The sequence below is a fragment of the Coniophora puteana genome (genome assembly GCF_000271625.1).
Source record: "Coniophora puteana RWD-64-598 SS2 unplaced genomic scaffold CONPUscaffold_18, whole genome shotgun sequence".
NCBI classification, from domain to species: domain Eukaryota; kingdom Fungi; phylum Basidiomycota; class Agaricomycetes; order Boletales; family Coniophoraceae; genus Coniophora; species Coniophora puteana.
The window spans coordinates 469,873-486,701 of record NW_006913070.1 but is presented as its reverse complement, the minus strand read 5'-3'; the positions used below and the strand labels follow the sequence as shown (position 1 = coordinate 486,701).

Sequence of the window (16,829 nt, the reverse complement as noted above, 5' to 3'; positions counted from 1 at the left end):
GTTCTCCCTCCGCTTTGGCGTTGTCAGTGATTGTTTAGTCAAGTATGAGGGCTATTGGATGAATGCGACGTCTACAGAAGATGACCATGGTAAAAGAGAGTCAGAAGGAGAGCAAGGAGAGAGGTCGTTTTTTTTAATACCTATGTCAAGATACAGGTCTATCGGCCTGTTGCCAAACGTCCGAACGTCTCGTTTAGTGAACTAGATGCGCTTCAAGGTCTTCAATACGAGCGTCGCACAAGAATTGAACGCAATAAAGCATACCAACCTGCAGCTGGAGCGTAGCATCGACCCGAACATCCTTATAGGCGAGCGATTCCAGCAACTAGCAAGGCAGACGATCCTGGGCTAGATGATGCATATATGTCCAAGTGAATCGCTTCAGCCGTGAGCCTGCGGCATTGCATTTATGAGTGCAACGGCACTATCCCGCGTTAGTGGACCCGCCGTGGCAGTCTCGCCACGAGAAGGCTCATCGACAACCGGGCCGGCGGGCACCAAGTAAAAGTAATAGTATGACATTGGCCGACTACGCTACGTGACATGCAACTCAGGTAAATACTACCTCGTTGGCTCGTTGGAAAGGTTGCAATAGGTAGTATGGTAAAGAACGTAGAGAAAATGAGTGGAAATGATTATGTGGAATGGATGAACGTAATGCAGGTTTGTCGTCAAACGAAATTCGTTGATGATGCGTGGAGAAAGGCAGTCAGGTAACGCGACGGAAAGTTTGAGGCGTGGAGTTATGTACCTCGGTGTATCCTTAGGACTTCGAGCATCCCAGGCGCCGCCCGAGCGTGCAATCGGCCAAACTGGTAACATTAGACATGGTGCACCGTTTCCGCATTTGGGCTTCCGAATGAACACCGCACTGAGTTCGAATGGTCGGGAGATTTTGACGCTTGGAGAAGACCAACGTCCAATTGACTAGGACAGGCGTATAGTTATAGGTGAACGGCGGCAGAGTACGCAGATGATGCCCGAGTGTATGGGAACGCAGGTGGAGGAATTTGATCGTAGAGGGGGAGAAGTTGCGTAATAGCTCGTAGAAAGGTGGCATCTGAAGCAATCGTTCCGGAGACAGAGGAAGACGTACATACGCGGACCGCTGAGGGGTCTGTATAATTTGAAGAGGGAGTATTATAGAACGAAAAGTCAGGAAGGAAAATGGATGGGAATGGTAGACGGGGGCGTATCGTGAGTTTTTGCGAAGGATGGCCAGCAGTGTCATTGATTTGTGCTGAGGTTGTGTTTGATATCTGATGAGGTAATGCGGGAGAAGGAAATGGGGTGGTTTTGACGTTGTCGGTCAAGGGCGTCAAGGGGCCGTGGGTGGGCAGTGGAACAGAGGCCATGCGCAGTCACACCCCGGTTACATAATCCGCCGGCAATAGCCGGTGATGTCCGTACGAATCTCCAACGCCGTGAAGAGCGGGCCCGCCGTTTGGAAAGCAGCTCTCCAGCGGGAGGACCCGTCGCCGAAATCTCATCCTCCTACCGCATACCCGCCTGGACGCTCTATGTCCGGCGTAGACAAGAACGAGCCTGGCCCGCAAAGCGAGGACTATCCTGTCGCTCAGACCCCGAGCGATGAACTAAATAGGAAGAGAGCACAAGGGCTTCGGGCATGAGGAGCAGAAGTCTACTTGTGAGTCGTCTCCTCCCGATTTTGCTGAACGCAACGCTCAACGCGCTATCTGTTCATACGGCTCAGACGTCCGCGTCAATGTCAACATGTCAGCCGTAAGCTTCATTTTTGACTGATTACAGGTAGCTCAATGATTATCACACCGATATTTATGGATGAGCTGAACGCAGGGGACCTTTGCGGCAAGGAGAAGGTCAACCTCGAAGCCATCGACATCGATGCCTTCACACCCCTCCAATTTGGCGAGAACGCTCTCGCCAGGTCTGAGGACGAGCGTCGCCTGATTCTCTTCGGTCCTAACAAGCTCGAGCAGGAGGAACAGAACAGCAGAACTCCTCCTTCAGGTGAGACTTCCATGCCCTCGGAAGAATTTCCGACCTGACCACGCGACTTGCCCAGCTCTTGGACTCCGTGCAGACCCTTTCGTGGATCATGGATGGTGTTGCGTTGGTCAACATCTTTCTTTTCAACTGTGAGGGCCAGCCTCCCCTCCTGCTTTTCATCAACTCGGCCATCGATTTCTACAAAGAGCTCAACGCCAGCAACGCCATTAAGGTCATCATGGACCCCCTTGCCCCCAAGGCGACGCTCAACCGTGACGGTCCGTGGTCCGGGACTGGGTCCTCCAATCTCGTCCCTGGTGATGTGTTCGTAAAAAATGGCGGACATTGTCACCGCCGATTGTCGTCTCACTAAGGGCACCGATGCCTCCATCGACCAGGCCGCCCTCACGAGTGAGTTGCTCTTTCAGAGCAACGAGGAGGGTGACCGGTACTTCTCGTGAGTATCTTACCTTCATCAGTTGTCCGGTCGTTAGCTGACGACACTTCATAGTGGCTCCCTGTTAACTTGCAGGCAGGGTGAAGTTGAGGGTGTCGTCATTCCCACTGGTGGCAACACTTTCGTTGTTCGTGCCGCTTCTCGTTGATCAGGATGATTGCACCACCGGTTACTTGCAGATGACCCTCGCTCGGATTGGGTCTTTCTGCCTGATCGCCATTGGTATCTTCGTTATTGCTAAGATCCTCGCCCTCTACGCCGGTTTCCGTTACACCTACTGCCGTGGTCTCAACAACATCCTCATTTTGATCGGCGGTATCCCCACTGCCATTCCCACTGTCCTGTCCATCACCCTCGCCGTCGGCGCTCGGCAGCTCGGCATGCACAAGGCTGTCGTCACTTGTATCACCGCTATTGAGTTGGCTGGTGTCATCATCCTTTGCTCCTTGCCCAAAGGGCCTAGCCCCAGAGGACATAAAACCTAGATTGATAATAAATAATAATCCTTTGCTCCGACAAGACCGATACCCTCATTACCAACAAGCTGATCATTAACAAGTCGATCGCTCACACTTACGGTCCCTTCTCCACTGACAACGTCGCCCTGGTCGCTGCCTACGCTTCCCGTACCGGGAACCAGGATTCCATTGGTGCTTCCGTCATTCAGGTCTTTGGTGACACCACGCGCGCCCGTAGCGGTATCAAGCTCCTCGATCTCAAGCCCTTCAGCCCCGTCGACAAGCGTACCGAGGTCACCTATGGTGAGGAGTCCTCTGGCAAGTTCAAGCGCGTCACCAAGGATATAGCCGGTATCATTTTCGAACCCTGCACGCACAACAAGACCGACGAGTTTCAGAACAAACTCGAGGCTGATGTTGAGGAGTTCGCTACTCGCGGTCTCCGCGCTCTCGCAGTTGCATACGAGGAACTTGACGGCGACGACCCTGAGGGTGAGGGTGATGGCTTCGAGCTCATCGGTCTTCTTGCCATCTTCGACCTTCGTGAAGAAACCAAGCAGACCATCGATGATGCCCTCCTCGGTGTCAAGGTCAACATGGTTACTGGTGATCAGCTCGCCATTACCAAGGAAGCTGGTCGCCGTCTCGGCTTCGGCGGCTACATGCACCCGGCTAAGATGTTCAAGGATGGGCACGCTCCCGGCAGCAAGCACATGTCCCTCGATGCCATGATCCTCGAGGTCGATGGTTTCATTGGAGTCTTCTCAGAGCACAAGTCCAGCGTCTCCAGGGTTTTTGTCCATTTTGTGCCATGACTGATGACGGTGCTAACGACACCCCTGCTCTGCCCCGTGTCAACGTCGGCATTGCTGCCGAGGGCGCTACGGACGCTGCTCGCTGTGCTACCGATATCACCTTGACCGAACCCGGTCTCTCCACCGTGGTCCGAGCCCTCCGCGGATCCCGTGTCATCTTCCAGCATATGCGCAACTGCTCAATCTATGCTTGCACTGCCACCATTCGCATCGTTGTCTACTTCGCAACTCTCGCGTTCGCTTTCAAGTTTGACTTCGCGCCGTTCCTTATCATCGCTCTTAACGATGATACCATCATGGCCCTCTCTGTTGACTGCGTCCTGCCTTCGCCGGCCCCCGACTCTTGGGATCTTGCTGAGACCTTCGCGTGCCGTCGCTTACGGTCTCTGGCTCACTGCTTCGACGTGAGTTCACATGCACTGCACTCATGTTCCATATGCTGAGTTTTGCTTTAGTGTTGCCCTTGTCGCTATCATCCTGAAGACCTTGTTTTTCTACGGCAAATTCAGCGTCACCTTCGATGGCTCGCCCACCCCCTCTGGTGCCAACGACTACCAGCTGCACTCCATCGCCTACCTCCAGGTCGCCATCATCTCACAGTCTCTTGTCTTTGTCACGCGTTCGCACGGCTTCTTCTTGTCACGCTCCGGTCCCGCTCCGGTCCCTACGGCCACGTTCCGATCCACACAGCCACCTCGCTACTCTTCCTCGTTACATGTTTGACAGGTGTCGTTCCTTATTACCTCCTTTTCTACTAGTCTCGTTGCTACCTGTCTACCTGTGACACTTCTTGACGTTTCTATCATTCCGCAGTTACTACGATATCGCATCCGACGTTTTGTCTCATGTCTACTTACTAACGATCCGTTCCTTCCGCACGTTCCTTACTCATCGTACATTACCTCCGACTCCGGAGCAGTAGTATAAATACTCGTATAGTTCAGCCTGTATTCCTCAGTATGAATATCGACTTACTTCTGCCCTCTACTCCTCTTCGCCTCTAAGTCCTTTCCGCCAATTCCTACTCCAAGTGTCTTCCGCGATACTTGTGTCTTCATCTATCTTCAAGTCTTCCCTTGCTTCGTACTTCGGTACCCTCCCGTCAACCTCCGGTGCCTACGTCACCTTCGCTCCTTACACGCCGGTCCTCCGGTATCGTTCCCATCCCCTCCGCGTCGCTACCGTCGACTACTTACCCTACGCTCGCCCTCCGAGTCCTTACGCTAGCGTTCCGGGACACGGTATCCCTAGTGGAGCTTAGCTCGAACGTCCCGCATACTTCCGGGCAGGCACGGAGTTAACACTTCTTCACGGAGCACCCCTCGGTCACCCTCATGGTCGCCTTCTGCATTGCTCAGCTTGTGTCTTCGATCATCTCCGCGTATGCCAACTGTGACTTCACTCAGCTCCGCGCCGCTTCTGGTGGCCGGATCGGTGTTATATGGGTCTGGGTATGCCTACTCAACTTTGTTTCTCTTCTACGATATTCTTACGTTCTTTCTTTAGAACATCATTTGGTTCGTTCCTCTCGACTGGATCAAGTTCGAGATGAAAGGCAGCTGTCATTAAAAAGCTCCGCCAGCGTCACGAAGAGGCTGCCAAGCTTGCTACCGACGAGCCTGGTGTATCATTCGCTCTCAGCCCCTGTCGCATTGAACCAGTCAGTCGATACACTCGAACCGTATCTTATTCATCCGCCGTCTACCCGCAAGGTCGGCTTCGGCAGCAAGGTCGCGATGAAGCATGACGAACCCCAGCGCTTCTCATCGATCCGGGCCCAGCGTACTGGCCAAACCTTGGCTTACAACCCGAACCGCACCACATAGAGCCTGGCTGTGTCCCCATTCCCACATTCCCGCACCTGCTACATCTACAAGAAGCCTGTAATCTAGAAATCATTCCTGAGAATCGACCGTTTACATCTAGCGTCAGCCCTCTCGTTACCCCACCTACCACCCGCAACTCATTCCATGTTATTCGCATGTTCCTAAGTTACTGGCATCGGATGCCCCGTCGTTTGGCTCTCTTCTTTTCTAGTTCCAGGCGATCGACATGTGCTTAGGGTTTGGTTGCGGTTACCCTCGTTTGCTCTACATCTCAATAATAATAATATTTCTCACTCTACCCCGTCCCGCCTGCTCGCATTGGACCCCCACAACATGCCGTTCCCCAGCTACGTTCTCATCATTTTTTAGTAGGAGACACGGCCAGAAGATGATGTTAACGCTGGTACTTGTGTAAGCATCGTGACCGTAAAAGTATTCCCTCCAGTCAATTAATTTCGATCAGCCATGGCAGTCCCACGCCAGGAGATCAGATGCATTAATGCTCACCATGATTCGTAGCCCGCACGCTTGGCGCGGGCCTTGTCAATGAGCTTCTCTCTTCAAAGCTCCACCGGTCCAGCCCAACCTTGATCTGAACCCTGACCTCATCACGCCCAGATGGACCGACATGCTCTGCCATTGCCCCCAAGTACCCCTATACCACTGTCACCATTGTCGACCCAAATCCGCGCGTTATAGCTGCATGAGACTTGGAGAAGTTTGCCCTGCCCATCTATGAACTGGCCTCGAAGATGTCGTTCGCTAGATGCGTGAACACAACCCGTCTTCGTCAGCTTCAACACGCCATCAAATACACCAGGCGTTGGCTCAGGCTATGCCATCGGCCTCAAGTATGTTCGGATCCCGCCCTACTCTAAGAAGGTTCTCGAACTAATCTCTCATTCTTTTCTCCCTCCCCAACTTTGCCAACTATATGATACATCATATTATCCACGTTTCGACGTCCTCTAACAACATTGCTGTCCAACAGCTCACTGCCTCCCACCGCACTCCCTTTTCCAAGCCCACTACCCTCGAATCCGACTCTGGCCCTGGTGTAATCATCCTCTCCGGCTCCGCTCTGGGGGTATTACCATCAACCTCCTCCTCAATACAGACAGCATTCATATCGGTGCCCTCGCTACCCTCAAAGATGCGGACGCGTGTGCCGTTCTGTTGAGTAATTCATGCCAAAATGGAGCCCGGTATGTGTCGTAATTCTAATCATTCATGACGCATTATGCTGATCCCTGCTTTGAAGCCTGGAATGCTCGGAGCTTCCAAGCCTGATTTCAACGCGCTCATCGCTTAGCTCAGCTTCTTCGTCAACGACTTCTTCGCTATCTGCAAAGACCAACATCCGCCAAGTACCGCTCGCCCCGTCCACCTCGGCACGCGCATTGGTCTCAGGTTCTTGTGCGCCAGCATTGGTTTTGGCGATTCATATCTTCAGGAGGGCATCATCGGTCTCATATCTTTCGACGCCTGCCTCTCCCCGAGCTGATCAAATTATTTGGAGCCACCGCAATTAAGGTGCAGCTTCTTCTGCCTTGGCTACTTTAACTTTTCTCCTATACGTTTGCGTTTGTCTTCGACGCTAACACCACCGAAATCCACGAGCCCGTTGATAAAAAGACATTCATTGTTGAGCGGTTCCAGGTCTCCATATACACTCCCCCGGTGCCTCATGAACAACTACGGAGCAAGAATGTAGGATTTCTTTTGTTCACTATGTTTGGACCACGAATCTAAGTAAATGCATCCTTGTCGCTTTTTAAGTTACCAGTTGGTTACCAGGAAATTTGCATTGCAGTATCATTGGGCCGAGTACCATTGTGCGCATCAGTGCCACCGCCATAATCACTGATTGAACTGGCTTCACCGAATTTTGACTACAAGGCTTATTCGAGACGACAATCATAGCCGCGCTCGCATTTGATACATGTCCAGCTGCGGTCGCTGTCTAGAAAGTTGCAACCGTGCTTAAGGTCGGTTTATCCAGCGTTTCTGTCGTTGTCTCAGCCGTAGATTGATGTTTCAGACCAGGTCTTCACAGCTGCACTTAACGGGAACCTACAGCTGTGCATCTTCATTCACTCGCTGTAGCATTATCCATTTTGGATTCCATTAATGAAGTGAGTTTTAACCTTGGTCCTAGCAAAAACGTGGGCTGTTGTTCACAATCTAGATGAGAATTTTGCAGCATCGGCCCCATACCACATCGGCGGCAAGATACCTATTATAATTAGATGGTCATACCCCAGATGCATTTTCCGAGCAGCTGCTCCGCTTCTTTGTAGTCCTACAATATTACCTATTTCTATGCATCGGACGATACTTTGTGAACTGGGAATTAGACGTCGACGCATTACCCTGAGCGATATTGAACGTGCTGCGGCAGATATAACTCGCAGAACATACTGAAATTACCAGTGCTTATCTAACGGAAAGTGCAAGTGGTCTCCTGACGAGATCTATAGCAAGGACCAGCAGTATGTTCGAGCTCGGCGCTCTCAGCACTCAAAGCTTGAGCTTGAAGCTTGAAGCTTGAAGCTTGAAAGCCCGCGTGTGGCAGTTATATATATAAGCTCCGAAAGTGCTTCGGATTTCGGGCTGGGCTTTTCCGGGGCCGTCGCTCCAGAGGACGCCAGTCACAAAATCACCAGTGCCTCGCATCAATCAACCATGGCGAGCTCTCCCCCAAGCCTTGATATGCTTCACGTTTACGATAGTACTCATGACGATCCAAACGAAGGCAGGCAGTTCGTTGGCGCTAACATTTCACCCCAGTCTTCCCGATTTGACGACCCTCCGATCGTCACTGTACAATCCGAGCATGCTCCAATGTGTAGGGAGTCTGCAACATACATGACAAACCGACTTCAAACTGTCGAGAAGCAAGTCAGCAAGATGAGCGACCTTGCTGTTCTCTGCAATGACAAGCTCACGACGCAGTCCCAGGATATTCGGAAGCTATCTTCTCAAGGGGTAAGGTAAATGTTAGCCCTTGCCGGCGTTGTTAATGATGCGTTGCAATGTAGGTTGGGCACCATGCCACGATATGCACTCTTGAAACAACTCTGGATATCGTACAGAATCAAGTCTCTACATTTCAACAGCATATAAAGTCGAGCGTCGAGAAACAGGCAGGTGGGTTTTAGTGAGGTTAACGACTTCACCAAGCCATCTCAAGAGTCTCAGTCTTTGTTAAGGAGGCTGAACAACGCCTGGCGTATGACCTTCTTGCACATACATCTGCGGAAAAAGGCGATCGGGACCTTCAAGTTGGTCACATAGAAACCTCCATTACATCCTTGAAGACCAGGCAAGGTGATTTAGGGACCGAGCTTGAAGGGCTAGCGGAAGATCTGCGTCGCCTGGGAGCTGAGCTAATACCGTTAAAGGAGAAAGTCTCTGACGCCTTAGCTCTTGAGCAGACTGTGTTTGATTTGCAGATGGAATGCTCCACCTTGGGTCACAATATGGACAATCTTCGAGAGCTCATCAGGGTAGTCTCTCCTGACAGCGAGAATCACTTCGCACTCAGCAGCGAAATAGAAATGTGTGAAGCTATGCAAGATTCGGCCGAGGGGATCACTTCATTGTCAGACTCAAGCCCAGCACTCTCAGAAGTCGCTCGCGAATTAGTGTTATCTGTGCGCCAAGCTGACGTTGACGATCCATTGATGATTTGCACTAGTGCATCAAATCCGAGACCAAATTATCATCCTCAAAGTCAATTTCCCCAAGAGCAAAGGAACTCTGAAGTGCGTCTCGTGACAACGACCACCAGTGCAGAGCGGATTTATAGCCTATGGCGCTGGTTCCTTCTCACTGCCCCGGCGGCTCAATGTCGGGGAGAATTATGGTGGCCAAATCTCCAGCGAAAGGTGGCAGCCTTGAGGAATGTGCGTTTACATGCTATCTTAAACCCAGTAGTCGCAGCTGATGTCGGCGCTGCAGACCTCACACCCTGCTACACTCACCGGTATAGCCCTGTTTGGGCGCTTGGTGGGTCTCCTCATGGTGGCGCTATTGGGTTTCACTATAGCAGCAAAAGAGCTATGGGGCTGTTCATTCCACCGCGACTTAGCCTCTACTTATCGTGCGCAGAAGCTAGGAGAGGGGTTTGATGTTTGACCTCAACGATCGGAACTGCATAAATGAACGTTTGTACCATATTAGCATTTTGAACAACGCCTTGATCTTTTACGGCTTTGAATCCGATCCTTGTGCTTGTCTCTACAATACTATTCCACGATCAAGTTCACAACATGCATACGCTGCCAGCGTGCACCATAAGCCCAGGGCAGAGCAAAGCGGATATGGGACATTTCTCACGAAGTTCCCGTTCACAAATATAACCAACAAACTGATAGTCGACGCTGACGTCGACAACAATCCAGCTGATACGTTCTAGATTTTGACTCTGAGGGCGCAGCTCTCTGCTATATGGTGAGCTATTGTTGCACTCGATGGCATGATGCGCCAAGCATTCACTCTTAAACCGCTAATCATCAGCTCAATCCAAGCTCAATCTCGCAGCCCTCGTAGCGAACATATCAGGCACCCGCCTTTCCAATCTCCCTTTTGTTGCAATACAGCTGCTCAAATTCATGGCCTATCCTTGGACGCTCTGCTCGCCTGTATGCGCTATGCCGTGTTCCCATGTGTACATATAGCAGCACGCTGTTCGGTGAAAAGACGCTGGCTAAGCAGATATCAATCCTGTTATTTGTACAAGTCCTGCCTCTCATTATAGACTCGTCGGATCCAGTACTAGTGGCGCACCCCTTGACTACGGATCTGACTGGCTGTTGTTCAGGTTGCTTTCCATCGTCCCCCTTCTTTCAATAGCCCACTATCATCGCGCTCTCGATGGTGACAAACCACAAGCGTCAGAAGACTAAACACAAACACCATGATCTCAGAGCTGCCCTTGAAGTAAAAAGGAAACGTTTATGGAGGAAGACTCGCCAGATTGAATTTATCAACTCAAGGCAGGGGCGACGGCTATCAAAGCAGCGTGCGATGGCTACTTCCATAGAGCTGCTTTCCCTCTCCAGATCAGAGCAATCTAGTGAGTTCCTTAGGCAAAACTTGGGCACTCATCAATATACATACGGGAACCCTTTCCTTTCCAGCCGTTCATGCAGTAGCCAAGCAACAAGGAGGTGAAGCCAATATAAATCATCTAATGCCTGTGGTGTTTACTCGGGGCCCACATCTAAGTAATTGCCGCAGTAGCTTTGCACAGAGCCAGATACAGGCTGATCATTTTCTCTAGCAACTACCGTTGAATATGATACTTCGATGGAGGCCCTACAAAACACCAGTTACAAGACTGCCGGTTGTTTGTTCTACCTCACTATTTGTGGTGTAGAGGCTGATGGGGGTTTTCTTCAGCGTCTATTGGGGAGCTGGGGCTTTCTGCAGATTCTCCGTACCATCTCACTCGCATGGAGACCTTGGTAATATCTGGCCTGTCAAACACCCTCCCTACAGACGGCTCTTTTTCCAACACCGGTGTGCCTACAGAGCCTCAGAGCTCCATTAACGCTGAACATAACAACATTGAGGAAAGCTGGGCTGGCTTGGGAGCTCAGCCTGATAGTCGCATGGAAGGTAGGGCTTGGTTTCAAGGAGGACGTTAGTTCTACCAGTGACTGATAGCGGTTAACTCTAATAGAAAGAAGAACGTACGGCATTACGCAGCATGCAGGCCAGAGTGTCAGGCCAGCGCCTAGAGGTAGCACGCCGGTCAACCAGGATCCTAACACGGAAATAATGGAGTGGTCATGCGCAGAAGAGGCTAGTAACAATGGCGCTGACGTATATAGGTTAACTGTGCGTTTCCCTCAGAACAAGCAAGGAGAACCATCTGTACAGCAGCACACGGAGGATGATCACCGCAGCCATGCATTAGGAGGTAAAAGCAAACCGACAGCTCATGAACCCACCGATAGCTCCGCTTCATCTTCGGGAACACCTATAATCCATAAAACCGGAGGCGTCTCACCCCTGCTTATACAAGGAGTCAACAAAGGGAAGAACAGAGAAATAGCTGCTTATGATGCTAGAGGTTCTAGCTCATCGTCCGCTACGCCAAGGCAGCTACCACCGAACGCAAACGGCATTGCTGGTGCTGATGAGTTGGTAAGTCTAGGTCGTTTTTAGGCATTTGTGTCTGTGCTGACCTCGTACAGCACACCGCATTCAATCGCTTAGCAAATGTTCCTCAGGTAAGGCCGCCCTCTGTCCTTTAAGCCGGACGCATATGTGACTGAATTTACCTTTCACTCACCGGTAGCATGCACCTGCTACTAAAGGCGATGTTGCTATGTTAGTTGCAATGTTTCATCAAATGTATAACCAGACGAAAAGGAGGGAGGTATCAACTAGCAAATCTATTCAATCACGCCGTACACGCAGACTTCACAGGATATCCAGCAGCGCCTCATCGCTGAGAAACGGAAGATCTAAGCCACGGCCTTCTGGAGCCTTTCCTTCGCACCGTGATGCGTCTCAGCTCTTGTTACAGGTGAGCGCGTTCAGCGAATGGACTCTAGGAAGATACGCTTAAGATCATGCAGAGACAGGTTCGAAAGCATGCGGCGAAGCTCTTGAACCGGTCCGACAAGGACTCCCCCTTTAAGGAACCGTCAGTCCCAGAGGTTGTTGCTTTTGAACGACGCAAGGAGGGCGGACCTACAGCAAAAAACTTTCGTCTCCAGCTTCAGAAGGCAAATGCCTCCCAGTGGAATAAGCAAGCAATACGCGTCTTTACAAAGGACTTCAGGGGTTGTAGCTGGCATGCGAACGCCGGTTATGGAAAAGTCAAGCGAACATTCGAGGTTCACATGCAAGCTCTTCGAGAGCAGTACAAGGTCATCAAGCGAAAGAGCTACGACCGGCTTCAAGTGCCCTCCGAATCTCAGGCAGTGGAGGAACAGGCCCACCGTGATGCCATCACAGAGGCTAACCGCGGGCAACGACGTCGTTCGGTAAGCACGACCAAGGTTGTCGAAAGGTCGACCCTAATTTCTATGTATCAAGCTTTGTGGACGACGGGGAGACGCCTGTGACGATCACCCAGATCTAAAGGAGTTTAAACCACTCTTCAACCAGCTACCTCCCGAAGCAATGAGTGACGATGAGACCGATGAGGAGGAAGATGACGGACGACCCCGCTACATAATTCGGGTACCCGCCTGGAGATCAAAGCAGGCAACCGCATGGCTCAGGGTTTTTGATCGCATCCATCTAAGCGGAAGGTTCTGGCCAAACGGAAAACCAAAGCGTGGGCGATTCCCTCATCATCGAGTACCTTCTCAGCGAGTGGAGTCACCAGGAAAGCCTGTGCGTTGCTTGCCCGTGAATTTCTACGATGCAGGGTGGTTGGAGGGCTTGTCAAGCCCCGAGCGTGATTACCTCAAATGTGGACCGCCTGCAAAGTTGTCCCATACTACTCGAGTCGTTCAGTAAGCGTAAATTGCATCTCTTCTTCATCCAGGCTCACTTCCCGTTCACCTACAGGTTGGCCCACAGGTTTCGCCACGTAACTAGCGGTAAAACACGTCCAGAGCCGGCGCGAGTGCGACAGTAACGTTAATCTCATTGTGACAAAAATCATTAGACAAATACTTGAACGCAGTACGGTTTCATCCAAGTCAACAGTATCGCCGCTCGTGTCATGTATACCTGTTCCCTGGTGCGTGGAGTAGGGATGTCCGTAGGCCGCACTGTAGAATTATGAACTGCGATACGAGTACATATCTGTGTAGTAATATCAATGTTTTGATCAAGGCAATGGAATCTATAACTGATAGCGAACGTTATGTTTTGGTGTTTTCTGTGGTTGCTGTCATTACTTCAAGTATGATTGAATCGAGGCCTGCGGTCAAGCTGTGTCGTTAGTACTAATACATGGTAGGTCGAGGATGGCTTACCATATTAAGAAAACTCGCTGACGTGTTCGAGCTTCAGCGCCATTCGCTCTGCGCTGACCACTCAAGTACTCATTAATGCATTACCCGACAACTTCGCGTATCTGCTGCTGCCCTCGCTCTTGCCCACTCGCTCTATCTCGTGTAGGAGCGTAAAAATGATGATAAACCGGGCCCATGCCGCTGTAGGCGTGTTCCTCGCTACAGGCTCAAAGCGCAGCGCAAATGGCGCGTCCCCGCCTGTAAATGTCTCATTATGCTCTGCGTTCCCGGCTACAGGCCCTCTGTTCGAGGCTTTGTACGTATTCCCGCATTCTAATTACCTTTGCTTGCTGACTTGCGTGTACAGGGAAACGTTAACACTCGAGACCTCAACTGCTCTCCTCCCCCTCCTCTCGCACTTCCCCTTTTCCGCCCTTCCATCGCCGTACACACCCCACGACGCATATACACGTGCCTGCGACTTTGCACAAGAACCAGTTTCTTGACGGTGGCGCCTTAAGCTCGGAAATGACGCTATCTGGTCTGTACGCGGCTGCACCCAGGCTTGCGGTTGGCGCACAACGCCATGAGGAGCGATTTCAACAGGAGGCGTCGGGTAGATTTGCAGGAAAGAGATGCACGTCTTGGATAGACTGGTACGGGGAGGTGTTGTGCGATGCGGAGGAGTTGAAAGAGAAAGGGTCCTCATCGCCAGGCAATTCGGACTACGCGGCATTCAAGCCCCTGCCCTTTGAATGCGCGCACGCAATCCCGCCCTCGCTCAACGAGCCCCCATTCAAGATCGTGCTCTATGCAGACCATATGGCTGATAGTTTCGCGCCGATCCATGCCGCGTTGCTGTTGTTGGAGCCAGGGGTTGAATACGCTCTTCTGTGGGCGCGGACTGCTCGGTCCGGCGAAGGCAAGGGCAGTCTTACGGACGGGTACGGGGTTGCGCTCGACCTAAAGAAGACGGGCTACCTGGTTATTGGCGACCGTGCTCATCGCTCGGACGACGCGGCGTCTTCGACGGGCAACGAGGATGCCGGAGGAAATAATAACCCGCATAAGTCGCTGCCGTAGGCTGACGAGGCTTCAACGAGCCCTTGACTGAAGATGAGATTGCAGGCAAGTATTGCAATTCTCTCATGACTATCCGAAGCTAATGAATAATGTTTCTAGCCTTTGGCATGAAAGCGACTCAGTTTATCTCTCGGCTTCCCTCTCGACCGTACGGTGCCTCCCTTTATGTCCACCCCTGCTGGAGCAACCGCCATCGAGCGCCTCCAGATCAGCTGGCTCTCATGAGCGTACCAAGCCGCTCTTTCCCCTTGGACGCAAACCTTCTTGCGCGCGTAAAGCAAGTTGATTGAGGGCATGGCGGACGAAGTTGACGAGAACTGGGGAAAAGCAACATCAGGCGTGGGCACACTTTGGATTAATGGTCGGGTCTTTGAACAAAAGGATGGGCAGGGTGGAAATATCTTCAGGTGAGTGGAATATGAACGTATATTGGTAGACTCAACGGTGTACTGAGAAATTTGTACTTGTAGCCTCCTTCGCACACCGAGTGCGTGCGCTCGTCCAGTGCATCATGGACTTTGGTCAGACAGGAGAACGGGCGGCCGATATTGTCATGCATCCCGCCTATACCAAGATTATATCTTCATCGCTTTCGAAACCTGTAGGCCGGGGTAACCACACGCCGACGCATGCAGCGGGCGGGTCATCCGCGTCCACGGATCAGGCACTGGGCTCTCCAGTTTCCCTTTCGTCGCGATAAGGCCTGATAAGGCTGTTCGCGTTCATGGCCTATCTTTGTGCGTTCTGCTCGCATGCGCGCATGGCGTGCTCCCACGTACGGCTGAGGTATGTATTCCAAGCACGCTTTTTACTTTACAATAGCTGATCTAGCATAAGTCAATTCATTCGTTGTAGGTTGGCAAAATGTAAGGCTTCGTGCCCTGACGTACGACTGATCATGCGCTCGTCTCACTTGTTTTTATATGCCTTCGCTCGATCGGCTGCCCGTGTATGTACTTTACAAAATTGTTGACAGGCCTTTTGCAAATTTCCGGAAGGCGTTCCCCCCAGAAACCTTCCAGCCTTCTTACCTAAGATGCTACTGTGAACTGCATGCTGCGCCTCGGGATCTGCAGCCGTATAGATAAATGCTTACACCATTTACCCTGTATACCACTTTGAGACCCGCCCATGAGCTAAATGGAATGCGGGCAAAATACGAGGCGTTTCAACGAGTTCATCCATCGGCCAGGCTGCAGGATTCAGCAAGCGTGACGTATAGTATGTGTCTCACACAGAGGCCGTTGGCGTTAAGCACATATATCATACTGCATGTATGCAATTTATGGAATCGCGTGAGATACATGGTCAAGTGAGTGATAATTTTGGTACTATAAACCATCCAACAGGTCCCCGCAAAGACCAATCAGAACGTCGTTGGTCGCTGAGCAACGAACTTCGACTTCGACTTGGCCACGCGGTGGGGGAGAGGGAGCTTGAGGTTGGGCTGGAGAAGATGCTTTATGCACGGCCTGCGGACATCGTTGGATTTCTGTAGCCCAATGAAGGGAAGACCTGCCCAACGACGTTTGTGAGGTTGCACTAAATGCGAATGAGAGCATACGTGAATCGTCTAGAAAAACGGGCACGGTGCCATACGTGTCGTAGTAGAGTCTTTTGACGGCGTGGGCGCTCGAGAGCTCACGGAACCCCTCGTACATGTTGTACGTTCCGGAATGCGAGTTGTAGCGAAGCTAGCTGCCGATGTTCTCCACCAGTAGGTGGTCCCTGTGAAATTACATCAAAGAGCGAAAGAAAAGAAAGCAAGAGGGCGCATTACCTGCTGGCCTCCCATCCCATCCCCTTGCTACGTGAACGGGTGCAAGGTAACCCCACCCAAATACAGGACTCGACATTAGAAGGCCAGGTGGACCGGGCCAGCTGCAAGGGATCAAAATACACAACGTTGACGCCGATGATTTCATTTGACCTTCTTCAGCTGCCTAAAAGCCCGTCAAGATCGTGCTATAGTGAATAGTTTGAAAGAATTGGAGTACCTAAGGAAGTACCAGAAGCGCGACTTGGCGACAACTTCGTCGGGCGCGAAGATGCGCATGCAGTAGATTTTGGGAGTCGGGTCGTTACACGTTATCCGCGGGGATGTGGTAGTCGACAACTTGGAATTCCTGAAAGCCCATCTGCAAGCGAGAAATTGCAAAGCATCAGCAATTCATCCAACCGCCGACGTCAGCCCATCCTTACCAACCATCCATCCAAACCCGACGCCATCCATCCAATGCAACCGGCCCTTACAAACGCATGCGTGCACGAAGAGAAGGTCCTGGGACATC

General features: G+C 51.5%; 4 protein-coding genes across 4 annotated transcripts; 3 read left to right on the top strand and 1 right to left on the bottom strand.

Moving 5' to 3' along the window:
* Positions 1-1,799: 1,799 nt before the first annotated feature.
* CONPUDRAFT_140292 (calcium ATPase transmembrane domain M-containing protein) lies at positions 1,800-5,527 on the top strand (the record flags this gene model as incomplete). The annotated part of the gene is made up of 11 exons (XM_007776747.1): positions 1,800-1,909; positions 2,017-2,299; positions 2,346-2,428; positions 2,504-2,555; positions 2,581-2,856; positions 2,949-3,644; positions 3,668-4,068; positions 4,157-4,361; positions 5,018-5,152; positions 5,257-5,361; positions 5,414-5,527. 11 exons carry the CDS (start codon positions 1,800-1,802, stop codon positions 5,525-5,527), a joined length of 2,460 nt encoding a protein of 819 aa, XP_007774937.1.
* Positions 5,528-12,114: 6,587 nt separating this feature from the next.
* On the top strand, positions 12,115-13,012 carry CONPUDRAFT_66633 (uncharacterized protein; the record flags this gene model as incomplete). The annotated part of the gene is made up of 2 exons (XM_007776602.1): positions 12,115-12,531; positions 12,584-13,012. 2 exons carry the CDS (start codon positions 12,115-12,117, stop codon positions 13,010-13,012), a joined length of 846 nt encoding a protein of 281 aa, XP_007774792.1.
* A 717-nt stretch (positions 13,013-13,729) lies between these two features.
* On the top strand, positions 13,730-14,538 carry CONPUDRAFT_159649 (uncharacterized protein; the record flags this gene model as incomplete). The annotated part of the gene is made up of 3 exons (XM_007776746.1): positions 13,730-13,771; positions 13,823-13,900; positions 13,954-14,538. The coding sequence occupies 3 exons, from the start codon at positions 13,730-13,732 to the stop codon at positions 14,536-14,538; spliced, it is 705 nt and encodes a 234-aa protein (XP_007774936.1).
* Positions 14,539-15,904: 1,366 nt separating this feature from the next.
* On the bottom strand, positions 15,905-16,627 carry CONPUDRAFT_66843 (ribosomal protein L18ae; the record flags this gene model as incomplete). The annotated part of the gene is made up of 4 exons (XM_007776616.1): positions 15,905-16,053; positions 16,103-16,232; positions 16,375-16,471; positions 16,536-16,627. Coding segments are annotated over 4 exons (468 nt in total), but the record flags the coding sequence as incomplete, so codon positions are not given.
* Positions 16,628-16,829: the final 202 nt, after the last annotated feature.